This window comes from Colletotrichum graminicola (genome assembly GCF_000149035.1).
Source record: "Colletotrichum graminicola M1.001 genomic scaffold supercont1.17, whole genome shotgun sequence".
Taxonomy (NCBI): Eukaryota; Fungi; Ascomycota; class Sordariomycetes; order Glomerellales; family Glomerellaceae; genus Colletotrichum; species Colletotrichum graminicola.
Window position 1 is genome coordinate 644848 of NW_007361021.1, and position 13636 is coordinate 658483.

General features: G+C 55.0%; 5 protein-coding genes across 5 annotated transcripts; 1 reads left to right on the forward strand and 4 right to left on the reverse strand.

Annotated features, from left to right (window-relative positions):
• Nucleotides 1-196: 196 nt before the first annotated feature.
• Nucleotides 197-2462, forward strand: GLRG_05240 (uncharacterized protein; the record flags this gene model as incomplete). The annotated part of the gene is made up of 4 exons (XM_008095925.1): nt 197-593; nt 740-1021; nt 1077-1613; nt 1750-2462. 4 exons carry the CDS (start codon nt 197-199, stop codon nt 2460-2462), a joined length of 1929 nt encoding a protein of 642 aa, XP_008094116.1.
• Nucleotides 2463-2873: 411 nt separating this feature from the next.
• GLRG_05241 (uncharacterized protein) lies at nt 2874-4654 on the reverse strand (the record flags this gene model as incomplete). The annotated part of the gene is made up of 4 exons (XM_008095926.1): nt 2874-3589; nt 3646-3748; nt 3802-4277; nt 4339-4654. 4 exons carry the CDS (start codon nt 4652-4654, stop codon nt 2874-2876), a joined length of 1611 nt encoding a protein of 536 aa, XP_008094117.1.
• A 1619-nt stretch (nt 4655-6273) lies between these two features.
• GLRG_05242 (uncharacterized protein) lies at nt 6274-8097 on the reverse strand (the record flags this gene model as incomplete). Its single annotated transcript, XM_008095927.1, has 3 exons — nt 6274-7267; nt 7316-7921; nt 7997-8097. The coding sequence occupies 3 exons, from the start codon at nt 8095-8097 to the stop codon at nt 6274-6276; spliced, it is 1701 nt and encodes a 566-aa protein (XP_008094118.1).
• A 1914-nt stretch (nt 8098-10011) lies between these two features.
• On the reverse strand, nt 10012-11062 carry GLRG_05243 (galactosyl transferase GMA12/MNN10 family protein; the record flags this gene model as incomplete). The annotated part of the gene is made up of 3 exons (XM_008095928.1): nt 10012-10230; nt 10285-10712; nt 10768-11062. 3 exons carry the CDS (start codon nt 11060-11062, stop codon nt 10012-10014), a joined length of 942 nt encoding a protein of 313 aa, XP_008094119.1.
• A 1098-nt stretch (nt 11063-12160) lies between these two features.
• On the reverse strand, nt 12161-13153 carry GLRG_05244 (uncharacterized protein; the record flags this gene model as incomplete). The annotated part of the gene is made up of 1 exon (XM_008095929.1): nt 12161-13153. One exon carries the CDS (start codon nt 13151-13153, stop codon nt 12161-12163), a length of 993 nt encoding a protein of 330 aa, XP_008094120.1.
• Nucleotides 13154-13636: the final 483 nt, after the last annotated feature.

Here is a 13636-nt window from a genome sequence, read left to right on the forward strand (position 1 = left end):
GTTGTCTTGGAGCACCAGTTCACTCGCCCTTCTCGTCTCCATTCTCTTGCCGATCCTTTGGTTCCTGGCAGTGTTGATTGAACCACTCATCCACTCCCTGCCGCCAAGTGCTTGTCCACACTTGGCTTCACATTACCTCCGTACTAGCGTACAGGTCGCTCGTCGACGAGCTTGAGACCCAGTATTTTTCATCAAGATGGCTTCAGATTCCAAGCGAGAGAAGCTCGGCGATAGGCCACCGTCAGACCAGGACCAGACTGAGATCTCTCATATGGACCATCCCGGACGGTTTTCTGAAGCCACAGCCATCGATGAAGAAGAGCGAAAGCGATTGGAGGCTTCCCGTAAGCTCGAAAACCCCCTGTCCGGCCTCACCCCCGAGCAGCTGGCCCAGAATGGAGAAGAGTATTGTCGCGAACATGGCATCGGCGATGAGGAAGATATTCGTGCTTTTCGTCTCGGCGCCATGATCGCTGGGAATATGAACAAATATGACACCATGGCCGAGCTTACTGCCCAAGAACGTGCGGTCCTCGATGGAGAAACCACTCATAAGTGGCGGAACCCAAAGATGCTTTACGGTGTCGTCGCAGGTCAGTTGTGTTGTTGCGATTTCCGCCCTTCAACTTTCAGAGTTCAACACAATAAAACAAAACAACCAGAATTCCCACCCTGCTCTGTTTATCCATCTACCCCTTTCCCCTTTATTTGTATGCAAGTAGGCTGACATACATTCTAGTGTGTTCCTTTTGCGCCGTCGTGCAAGGAATGGACGAGACCGTCGTCAACGGTGCCCAATCTTTCTACAAGGGTCAATTTGGCATCGGAGGGAAGTCAGAGAGAGACACCTGGCTACTCGGCCTGACGAACTCGGCGCCCTACCTATGTTGCGCTCTCATTGGTTGCTGGCTCACCGAGCCCATGAACAAAGCCTTTGGCCGCCGTGGCACCGTCTTCATCTCTTGTCTCATCTCTGCTCTCGCTTGCTTCTGGCAAGCATTCACAAACACCTGGTGGCACAGTGAGTCCAATCGTCATCCCCTTTGCTTCAGCCGGGTGACTGACTCCAATCACAGTGTTCATCGCTCGCTTTGCGCTTGGCTTTGGCATCGGTCCGAAATCTGCCACAACCCCCATATTCGCCGCTGAATGCGCGCCGCCACGTCTGCGCGGAGCCCTAGTCATGCAGTGGCAGATGTGGACAGCTTTTGGCATCATGATTGGATACGTTGCTGACCTAGCGTTCTACTACGTGCCCGATAGAGGTGGCATTGTCGGCCTCAACTGGAGGCTGATGATGGGTAGTGCGATGATACCTGCTGTGCTTGTCTGTGGATGTTGTTATCTCTGCCCCGAGTCCCCGCGATGGTACCTTACCAAGGGCCGTCAATTTGATGCCTACAAGGCCATGTGCCAGTTACGATTCGAGAAGGTTCAAGCTGCCCGTGATCTATTCTATGCTAATGCCCTGCTCCAGGCAGAAAAAGAATTTCAGGGTATTGGGAAACAAAATCGGTTTAAAGAATTCTATGCAATTAGACGTAACAGAAACGCCATGGTTGCTTCAGAAATCGTTATGTTTATGCAGCAATTTTGCGGAGTGAATGCCATTGGTAAGTGCATGTTATTCTATGCAATGATATATGATGCATAAGACGTATAAGTCACTGTAACGGAGATGACCATCGAGTTTCTCTGCGGATAGCTCGTCTACAACTTATAGTTCAACAATTTGCTAACACTTGCCAGCCTACTATAGTTCAGAGATCTTCCTAGCTGCTGAATTCTCAGAAGTGAGCGCATTGGCGGCATCCCTCGGCTTCGGCATTATCAATTGGCTCTTCGCCCTTCCAGCCTTTTACACCATCGACACTTTTGGAAGACGCAACCTGCTCTTGACGACGTTCCCCTTGATGGCTATTTGTCTGTTCTTCACCGGGTTCTCGTTCTACATTCCCACCAACCCCGCCAAGATCGCCTGTATCGCCACAGGCATCTACCTCTTCGGCATGGTCTACTCCCCTGGCGAAGGCCCCGTGCCATTTACGTACTCCGCCGAGGCGTACCCATTGTACATCCGTTCCATCGGCATGTCCCTCGCAACCGCCACAACCTGGTTCTTCAATTTCATCCTCGCAGTTACCTGGCCCTCGCTGCAGGAGTCCTTTACCCCAACCGGCGCGTTCGGATGGTATGCCGGCTGGAACATTGTCGGCTTCTTCCTCGTCCTCTTCTTCCTCCCCGAGACAAAGGAGAAGACCCTTGAGGAGCTGGACGCCGTCTTCAGCGTGCCGCTGAGGCGCTTCGCGCGGTACGGGCTCGCGCAATTTGTCTTCTTCTGGAAGAGGTACGTCTTCCGTCAGGACCTGGCGCCGCCGGCCGTGCCACTGGCAGGGGACGTCGCGTATCACCGGGAGCAGTTCAAGCAGGAGAAGGAGAATAATGCCACTGCTCGTGTTTGAAAAAAGACACAGGAACACGTAATGTCGGGTTTGTGTGGAAGCCGCTCACCCAAGCTCATGGGTAACAGCGAAGAAGGTGAAGATGTGCGACACAGGAATGATACCAGTCGCTTTAGTATAGTCGATCGATGGGAATAATCAAAGAACATGAACGAACTATAATGCTTCGATAAGACTGTCTACATTTGCCTTGATTACGACGCAGATGCTGGCTTTCTAGAAGCCAGCGATGCATAGCTCTTACGAGGTGAGAGTCGAGATGAGAGGTGAGAAAAAGGGGGGTTGCAGCCGACAAGTGATGCATAGTATAACGACTTACCCGTAAGACTAACAACAATATGTACTGAGAGCAAGAGGTGGGAGGGCGTGATGCGCAAGCGCTATATCTTCTCCCCTGACCTCATCGCCATGTCAACGACATGAACGGTGCGGCCCCGCGTCAACAGACGAGACCATCCCGCCCGAGGACCCTTTGCGGATGTGCATCTCCTCCCACGTCGGGCGCCGACCGGAACCCGCGCCGGCACCGCTGCGCCTACCAATACCGGGGGACCGCGGCGACTCGTCCCTCGAATCCGAGCCACGTCCATCGCGATGGCCAGAGTACACCCCGTAGTCGACGTCGCTGCCCCGCTCACCGTACGTCGTGCGGTGTGGCGCGGGCGCGGGATCTCTCGGGTCGTCGGCGCCGGTGGACGGCCGTCGAGTGCTGTGTGCGGCTGCCTCGGAGACCCTCGCCGTGCGCGAGGTCGGCGGGAGAGATGGCGCGGCGTCCTCCAGGCAGTCCCACACGGCCTCGTTGAGGATCTTGCGGACCTTGTTGTCGTGGGTCCTCGGGAGGAGGTGCCGAGAGAGCTGGCGGGGCAGCCTCTCAGGCTTGCCTTCTAACAGGGGCCCGTCGGCGTCGACGGGCAGGGCAGACACGATGGCGTGCAGGCGCCTGGCTTCAGATTCGGGGTACGCGAGTATGTTACTAACCATCCACTTGGCGAAGCCGGCGGGCGTCAGTCCGGGCACACTGGGGTGGGATCTTGGCGCGGCTTGGACGAGGTGGTACGGGCAGCCCAGGTCCTGGTACAGAAATTCGATTCTCTTCAGTGCATCTTCGGACCGCTCCTTGAAAATGTCTGGTGGAAGGTCAGCGCCTATTCATACAGCCTTCGGCCTGCGACACTTGGTTCACCTTCATATGGAAACTTCTCAGGCTCGATTCTGTACCTTGTGTACAGAGTGAACATCTTGTCGGGGGTAACGACCAGTGTCTCTGGGTATCCAAACTCAGCAATCTGAGAAAACGTTAGCCGTTACGAATTCTATCATCGGGGGTCCCAGGTACTACCATCGAGCTCGCTAGACCCCTGAGCACAGAGTTGAGACGTTGCGTTGAATACCCTTCGGAGTCAAACAGCATTCCCCAGGCCTTGTCAACACTGCTCAGCTCGGCCTCCGCCGCGGTGGCAGGAGCGGTAGGCGAGATAGATTCCAATATCGAGCCGGTGCACGGTTCGTAGTGAATCACCGACGGGCCCCCGGACTGGAAGTGAACAGTCTTGGGTCGGGGGCTGACGGGCGAAGTGGACTGACCTGCCGGCGCAGGGATAGTTGATGCTGTCTTCGCGTGCGTGGTCATTGGACTTCGATCTCGAGGCAGATACACTTTGGAGGAACTGCGTGCTTCGACGACTGATGGTGGCGGAGCGGGGGACGACGGCGTGGAGACTGCTTTCTGGCTCGACACCGGAGAGGGACGTGGCGGGTTGGCGGGTGTGTCAGTCTCGCTTTTCTTCAGCTGGACGACTTGAGCGACTTGGGCAACTTCATCCAGTATTAGTCAAAAACTCGCCAATGCAGCAATTAGACCAGAGCAGTGGCTGACCTTCTTCCTTGATCATCCTCTTCAACTCCTTCACCACGCTAGGCGATAAGTCGCCAAGATTATCGCGAAGGTTCGAGATGGACGGCTTCATGGCCAGACTCTCAGAACCGTGACGCCGCTGCTGTGGCCGCCCATCCTCAATACCTCCGCGCCTATGGCCCTTCTCTTGACCTTCCCTTATGGATTTCCCAGCAGACCTGGGTGAGACCCCTTCTTCCGGCCCAGACGAGTAGCCCGCGGCGGCTCTCGGCGAGGCCCAGTCCGTGGTGGTATTCAGTCTTGGACGCACAGGCTTCTCGGCCGGCTTGGTGGCCATGGCGGACATTGAGGTATGTCGTCTGCCGCTTGATGTGCACCTCCAGGCTGCCGTGACAGATGGTACGAGACAAACAGTGATAGATATATAAAACAGCGATTGGGCTGTTGGCGCGAGCGCCGTTGCGTAGTTTATATCGAGTAAACAGACAAGGGCCGCAGGCCAGGGGGGCGAGTACGGTAACGCAGAAAGTCGACTGCGAAAGATCATGGACCCATGACTTCTTTCGATCGGCGTCAGGTCACTGGGAGGCGCTTCCCCAATGAGGTGTGGACATCTTTCTCCTATGCGTGAGGCGGGCTGAGGGAGTGGACGGTATAAAGGCGATCATGGAGGCAAAGACACAAGCGGCATTAGTATTACGGGAATCTGCATTTTCGAGATGTGAGTAGAGAGGTGAGGACTTTGGCGGTGCTCTCCCCTCCCTTCCTCAATAGGAACGAGGCTGCCTAGATGCAGCACGCGCGCGACAGGCGGCTGGCACAAAGCAATCGAGGGAGGGGCGGAGAGGTTTGTAGAGCCATACAAAGTTGTCTCTCCAAACGGGGCCGATCCCTGTCTCATTGGGTTGCAGATAGTATGTGTGTGGTACGGGGGGGATTGTTAGTGTCGATTTCTCCTCATCGAACCTGCCCGGGATGTGCCCTCAACTTAACCAACTCAACAAGGCGATACGATGATTCCATCATGAGAGTTTCGGCAGCGGCCAAAGAATGTTTACCTGCCTGGGACGAAAGCGGAAGGGGGAACAAAGTCATTTCATGTTTCTGGCCCCATGATTTTGTATTGCAGTTCCTGGTCATGCATATCCCTTCATGTCGCCGCAGACGGTTCTGCCTGAGTTGGACAGGCACAAGGTCAGGCGGTGAGATAACAGTTGTTTGCTGGTCCTGGGTTGTCGATCGGCGCTCAACCATCACATCACCACTCTGCATCTCGTTGGCGTGTCGTCGTGCCGCCAAGAAAACCCTATGATTCCATGAGCGTCATCTCGAGATGCAAGCTTGGGGCCCTTTGTAGCTCCGAGGAGGGACGCCTGAGGGGCGGGATGCTGCATGTAAGTGCAGATGATAAAGGGCGATGTCGAGGGCGGCTGTGGTGCCCCGGTGGCTAGGCCGTTACACCCGACAGTCCCCAGTGGGTGTCCGCGGCAAGGCGCCCACCGAAACTGGGTCTAGGTCGCTTCGGTCGATGGATAGGCCCGGGACACCAAACAGCAGCAGGGCTTCTTGCACAGCTCGCGCCTATCGGCTGACGGTGGTTGGGGCGGGAGTGCTGAGACAACCTTCCCGCCTGTTTAACAAGATTGAGACTGCCAGGCTTGTGAACTTAGCTTCCAAACGAACGCATGTCTTGAACTGGTGGGGGTGTCGTTGCGCCGTTCCGGCCTCGAGCGAAACGCAAGTAGAACAATGGCGCGTTAGCAACCAACGACCCAATCAGCCCTTTCCAGTCGAAAGTGCGAAATGGGGGTGGTATCGATGAGGCTAAAGACGCTGAAAATATATATTTGGTACACTATCAAGTATATGAATTTTGGGCCACATGCTTGTTCCCCGAATCGAGATCGAATGCCCGCCCGCTAATGCACTTACAAAACCACGAATTAGATTCCTCCCTCATGCCTTGTACAACAGGTCCAAGAAACCGTTGGCCAAGTCAACCACCACACTCTTGTTCGGCAACGATCCCGCAACACCGTACAGAGCAGCCGAGTCGCCGACGGCCTTGCCCTTGGCCCCCTTGCCCTCAACGATGCGGACTCTCTCCTTCTCTTTCTCGCCCTCAACGACGGCCTCCAAATCTGCCAACAGCTTCTGATAAACCTTTGTGATCGGGAGAGTGACAGCGATGTGGATCGCAGGAGGATTTTGAAGGGCGTTCAGATGCCAGCCCTTCTCTGACATGCCGTCGGCAATGTCGTAAATATCGAGGTTCTTTGCCGTGAAAGCAACGACGGAAACAAGCGGCTTGCCCATGATCTCCAGTTCGTTGTCCAAAGCCGGCGTCTCACGGATCGTCTCGGCAATCTTCTTTGCAGTACCGACAATCTTGACACAGGCGTCAATGTAGCCGGCCTCGCCGACCTTCATCAAACTAGCCCAGCAGCCGGCAATGAGGGCGCCCGGGCGCGAGCCAGCCATACCGGGTGAACCGTATACACCACCAGACCAATCCGGCGACACATAGTACTGGTACTTGCGGAGCTCCGCAGATCGGTACAGGACCGTAGAGTTACCCTTGGGGGCGAATCCGTACTTGTGGGTGTCGCAGCTGATGCTGGTGACGCCCTTGAGACGGAAGTCGAACAGCTCGGTCTCGAAGCCAGCCTTGTCCAAGAAGGGCACCATGAAGGAACCGAGACAGCAGTCTACGTGGAGGCACAGCTTCTTCTTGACGGCCAACTTGGACAGAGCGCTGATGTCATCGATGATACCGTGGGGGAAGTTCGGGGCGGAGCCGACCAGCAAAACGGTGTTGCTGTTGATCAAGCGGGAGACGGCGCGAGTGTCGACCTGGTAGTTGGGTGCAGGGCATGCGACGTAGTGGATCTTGATCTTGAAGTAATCACCGGCCTTGCGGAATGCGGTGTGGGCGGTCTCGGGCAGAATCCTGTTGCGCGTCAGCGTGAGCACTATGGTGGCGGGAGAGAATACAAACATCTCTGGCTCCGTGATGCCCTTCTCAAAGTACCCTCTTTGCCGCGCGGCGAGGCAGGCACTGAGAATACTATCGGTGCCACCGCTCGTGGTGGCACCGGCACCGCCGACGGGAGCGTTGAACATGGCGAGCACCATGGAGACGATCTCGGCCTCCATTTTCCTCACACCGGGGAAGACGTCGGGGTGGATGGGGTTCGCGACGGTGAACTTGCCAAAAGCCTCGGTTTGCAGCTTAATCAGCTCTTCCTCGCCGTGGTAAACGGCGCCAGAGACGAAACCGTCCTCCCATCTCGTGTGGTCCATATTGGCCAGGGTCTCGAGCTCATTCCGGACTTCATCTTCAGACATGCCTTCCTTCGGGAGGGTGAGGTATCGGGTAAGGTTTGTGGGTATCATCTTGGACTGCAGCTTCGTTATGGACTCATTGACCTGCTTCTGGACCTGGCCGCGCACGCCCGGGGCGCGCAGGAAGTAGCCGTACAGAACCTTGCGGATATCGATGTAAAGCTCGACGATGCTACCGATCAGGCCGCGGCCCTTAAGCTTGAGAAAGAACTTGCGAGTCCATCGCCAGATGAAAAAGAAGAAAATGATGTTGCGCAACCTAGGGATGGCGTGAGGCCGTGGTTAGCCGGGGCCGAGGCCGAAAAGAATGCAGACGAAGACATTGGCGACTTACAAGTCGAGGTTCAGGACCAAGAGCGGTGTTGCTTGCCGACTGAGCTTGACTTGGTTCAAGCCCTCGCGCAAGCTGGCGGGAATGCGGGAGCTGCCAGGCATCTTGTCTGCAGTGATATGAAGCTCGGCGTGGTGGGGTGAATTGCTATGTTTCGGGACCCAAGTGATGAAGAGACGAGTGTGAGGCCAATGGCAGTGGGTTCAAGTCCACTATGTAAACAGGGGAGAAGAAAAGAAGGTGAACGAGGGGGTGTGGAAGGATACGAGAAAAGAATTGAGGACTGGGCACGTGGTTTAAATGGTTGCAGAGCTGGAAGACGTTAAAAACACCAGCAAGGACATCACCGGCGCGGGCCCACGCAATTGGAGACGAGCTAGAGCCAACTGTCTGTGGTGAGCAGAGCCAAACGGAAGGAATCCCAGACGCACAAAATCGTGGGGCATGGCGTCTTCTTGATTATTTCTTAGCGCCATTTACCCCTGTCGCTGTAGCCAAGGTAGCGGGTCATCGCCGCCATCCCGGCTGTCTGTCACATGTGCCCGCAACAAGCAAGAGGGGCCCTGTCTCCCACGGCGTCCGCGTCCCCGACTTGGATCGCAGCAGCAGTCACCCCCTTCAGGCAATTCGATTTGCAGGGGGGTGGCTTGAGACCGCACACATCTTGCGGTGCGCGGAGAAGGAGAAGGGTGTCTGTGTTGACTCGGAGGCGTTCTCTGCCCATAATGCGATATGTAGAATGGTGGAGTGCTGGCGATGAATACCAGCGGCTCCCGCCCAAGAGGGTATCTTGCGCCGCGTAGCCTGCCCGCCATCTTATCGCCGCCGACACGAATACCTCTCCTGGTACTCTGTACAGTGTACAAGGCATCGAGGACCCCTCGAACTCGGCCGATTGGGAAGTCTGTCCCATGTATGCAATGCATGACTGTCTGTCTAGATCGCTCACACTTCGACGTTGCAACCCCCCCCTTTCTTCGCGACCGTCCAACCGTCCAAAACTCTCTTTCATTGAAAACCCAATACCTTGAACGTGGTATTAGCCATGCAATGCCTTTAATTACCGATACAAGTCGACTAGAGCCGCAGGTCCGCCCGCAGGGTGCCCGTAGCAGGAAAGGAGCCCCACTGGAGCGGCGGGGCACCGCGCCCGCGGACGCCCGTCAATCGGCTCGACGGGTCCGATTTCGCGTTGTAAGTCAATCCAGGGTTTCAGTTGGCCACAGCCAGCGACGTGTCAGCCGAGGCTCGACTCCACGTAGGACTGTCGACTGTCCCCAACGCCCATGTCGACACTCAATCGAAATAGCCCTTCTGCTCATATGGCCATGCTTTGCCTTGACCACGTCACATTCGTAGCGTCAACAGCGTCTGAGAGATCCAAGCGGGCCCTGCGCGCCGTCCGGGACCCTGATCTTAGCGGATGATAGCCCTTGCAGATGCGTGTCCCGGTTGTTCACCAACAGACCTCAACTCTCCTCTCGTCTCCTCCTTATTGGAGCGCAGTCTGGCTCACCGGTTAGCTGGCCTCGCCACGACTATCAATAGTTATTGATGGGCGCATGGATTGTATCGATTAAGCAGACGGCTGTGGAGACCAACGCGCCTATAGCCACACACCCCATTCTCGTCATTGCATCTTGCATGAGGAACATCTATCAGCCTGATGTACAAAACAGGAAAACTCGGGCCCGTCACCATCGGCGAGCCGTGATCGAAAAGAATCCACAGGCAAAAAGAAAAGAAAACATGACATGCCATGTGTGTACTTTATGGATGTTTCAAACAACCAGGTGGCCTGCAAGAATTCCCAAGCGTCTCTCAGTGACCCCGTATAAAACGTCCCAACGAAGGAGTCTCTCTGAAACAATACCACATATAAACGCCCTTGTCCAGCTCTTATACACTTGAAATGCGGAGTACATGCTCCCCTGGAAAATCAAACGCCTGGAGTACACCCGTCTCTAGATCCTGTCGCGGAGTCGACCCCGTCGAACCTCTTTTTTTGTCACATCCATTTACCGCCCCTTGAATGTCGTCCGCCACTGCTTGTTGTAGCTATCTAGCTCCTTCTCGCAGGCCCGCTCTCCGGATTTGGTGCAGCCAGCAGCGCGGATCACCAGGTCGCCGTCCTTGAAAATCTCGCCCTTTTCATATCTGTCATACGAGTTGAAGATCTTCTGCGGCACAATGGCGAGCTTGGAGAGTATGGTAGGGTGCCACTGGACGATATGCTCCTGATGAGACGGTTAGCGGTTGGCATGGTTCTATAGCGCAAAGCAGCAACTCACCAAGGCGTGGCCCTCCGCTTTCTGGAAGTTGTAGCTCCTGTACAGCGGGTCGAACCACGTGTCGAGCAAGAATTTGGCCCACTCGCTGTTACGGACGAAGAAGCTGCCTACCGACAGTCCCTCCCTGTCCTGCGTGAGAATAAAGTCGATGTCCTCACCCTTCAGGTGCGGAAATGTCTTGATAATGCTGTCTGGCGGAACGACCGGCTGATCCCTGATCATCAAGCTGTTGAGTTTATCCGATTTCAAGACTACGCTTTCCACAGACGTCGACAGATCCATAATGTAAGAGTCTTGTTCGAGATACCAGAACCATCCAGCTTCTGGGTATTTGGTCATTGCGTGCCTCAGTGACACGACCTTGTTCCACGACGCCGGAGAACCGTCGAGATTGTAATCTCCCGTCTTCGCAAACATCACTTCGTATCCTGGGCAGAGACTGTCAGCACCCACCGCAGCAAAAGCGCCAGGCTGTCTACATACCGTGGAGTTGCGCATATTGTTTCCTGTTGTCGCGAATGCTCGACAAGTAGGTCTTGCTGTAGTTGTCCTCGTCCAGAACCGTCACTATCACCACAGGCGGTTCGCCTGAGGGCAGATGGGGCCCGCTCGGCGACCTCAAGAATCCTGCGAGAAGGTATATGAAGCCCAAGAACACAAGGGCGCCCGCCGCGATAACCTTCAGCCTGCTGCGACGGACAAACGGCGGTATCCTCGAGGTTCTCGGTCGGAAGGGCGGCGGATTCGAGCTCTTTCGCGGGGGGTACGCGAAATGCATCTTATCGATCAAAATAGGGCAGTTCGTAACGTGAACTTGTCAAAACAGACTTCGGGTGTTGAATACGAGAAGGAACGCTGACCGCAGTCGTTGCGATTCAATGCTTGGCGTGGAAAGGAGGGAGGAACGTGTCAGCGAGCCTCGGGGGTTGAAGCGTTCGTAGGGATTTCGCCGTGGGGTTCATTCAGAACGACGCATTACTTTCAGTCTTTGAATGCACCGGGTGCCACCTTCAGGAGCGCGCGCAAACTTTGGAAATGAGAACGGTCGTGCAAAGGGGAAGGCGGCCGGTCGAGGGACAGGCTGTTTAACACGAGCTCGAAGGCAGAGCTTCAAGGGTCCAATCTCTAGAACATAGGGCCAGACCGTGTCATCATCCTTGTCCCACCATCCACTGCTGATTGGCACGGGCGGTGATATTATTGTCCGGCCGGGCGGACCTCCACTGCCACCCATCCGCTCCCCTAAACCCCTCGTGTTCAAGGTCGCATTGTGCCCCATGAGCTAATAAGTAATACCTAGCCGATGACAAGTTGCGGGGTGGTGATGACGCTAGCTTTTATTTCAAGAACATTCGGTCGGGTTTTCACGAGGTTTCTGGTGATGACATGCATGGACACATCTCCTCATTCATACGGTACAGGTCGCGAATATGTGAATGAGTAGATATATTTGAGTGGGTTTTCGGGGAGCTTTCTCTGTTTTGGGGAAGGGGCGCATTCCTGATGCCCGAAGCCGTGTCCAGTAGACTCCCTTGTGAATTTGTATCAGATTGCGCGTTTACCAACTCAAATGGAATTGACAGTTGGCGTCGGCATTGGTCAAGTCAACAAAAAGTCGACTGATTGTAAAAACAACCTGATGTCATCCGCCTGCCTTAAATGAATATGGCCAAAACGGACAAGTTCAAGGACAGAACAGCGACTTGATCTCCGCACACAGACTAGTTGACACGATATGGAAGAGAATCTTCGAGGCAACTTAAGAGTGTGCGGAATGAGCCTCATTGACCCGACCCAAAAGAGGTATTGATGCGCTTCAAGCGAGGTCTGTTCCATGAACGATAGCAGTCGCATTGCCCCGGATGCCCGCCCTACGTTAGTCTTCCTTGATATCTTCATCTTCGTCCTCGTCATCACAACCGACATCGAACACTCTATCGCTCGCACGTTGCAGAGTAGAGGCACTGAACTTCCTCACACCTTTCCAAACGCCCCACATGAAGGTTGCTGCACCCAAGAAAACGAGAGCCATGTTCATGTTCTCGACACGCGCACGTCCTGTTCCGCCCCGTCGGCCAGTCGTACCAAGGAAACCGCTGGACCGAAGCTGCCACCACTGCCATGGTGTCATGACAAGGATGGTCTTGAGGAATCCAAGCAGACCGAGGGACAAGAAACCCTTGAGAAAATGTTCTAGCCATGTTCCAGGCTCTTCGTGTATCTCCGGAGCGGGTTCTTGGAGGGCCTCAATGTCTTCGAGTACATTTGCGGCCACATCCGCAATTGCGCCTATAGGATCAGACCAGATGTTCAAAATCGGGTCGGCGATAAAGCCGAGGATGAACACCGAGACAACGAAAATGAGAATGGTCAGTAAGATTTGCGCAAAGGTGCTTTGCAAGCGGTGTGCCCAAGACAGTCGCTCGAGTGTGTACCGGTAGCCGCAGGTAGGACATGCGAAGAAGTTCCGTGTGGCCGTTGCATCGGCATATCTCCAGGCTTGTAAACAGCCCTCGTGAACGTAGCGTTGAGACCCCTTGCACTTGCATGGTGAGATGAGGCGCCCGGACTCGGGGTCATCGGACTTATAGATCGGTCGTGGAGGCTGGCCCATGAACCCACCCATGGCCGTCGGTTCCTCAAAGGTAGGATGAACCACCTCGAAGCAGATGCGGCATGTCCGCGGGCCGTAATAACGTTGCCTTGGAGGAGCCTCAGGTTGAGGTTGTCCCTGATGCTGATGTTTCTCGTCCTGGTTATGGGTCTCATGCTGGCTGAAATGTGGTGTTTCGGCTTCGGCAGCCTGAGAGTGGTCTGGGTCATTCGGAACATCAGATGGCCAGTTCCACTGAGGCTTCGCTGAATCCATGATTAAATGAGGAGAAGGAAGAACTGAGGCGGGAAAGTCGGTGCTGACGGTGCTTTCTAAGCAGAGAGCCGCCGGAGTCGTGAGGGTTTTCTAGCCTGCAAGATGACGGAGAGCAAAAAGACAACAAAAATATTGGGCTAAAAGTAGCGGTGGACTCTGTAGAGGAACGTTGGCCCAATGTGACCAGATGCAGCAGCACCTACATGGCAGGAATCAGCGTAGGCGGGTATGATAACCTGACCATTTGTCCTTTTGGAGATGGTGCCAAGCGGATAAGATCTTGGACGAGGTCATGCGATGAGCAAGAGGTGAAAAGAATATTCCAGCACCACTTTATCCTGAGCTCTTGCTAGGTGGTCATAGCTTCAGACCTATCCCCTTACATAAGCAGATATGTCCTCGGATCAATAGCCTGGCCGATGAAGTCACGTGTGTCACCCTTCCCGTGGCGGGCGCCCAGACGATTGGCAGCTTGACGCGGCG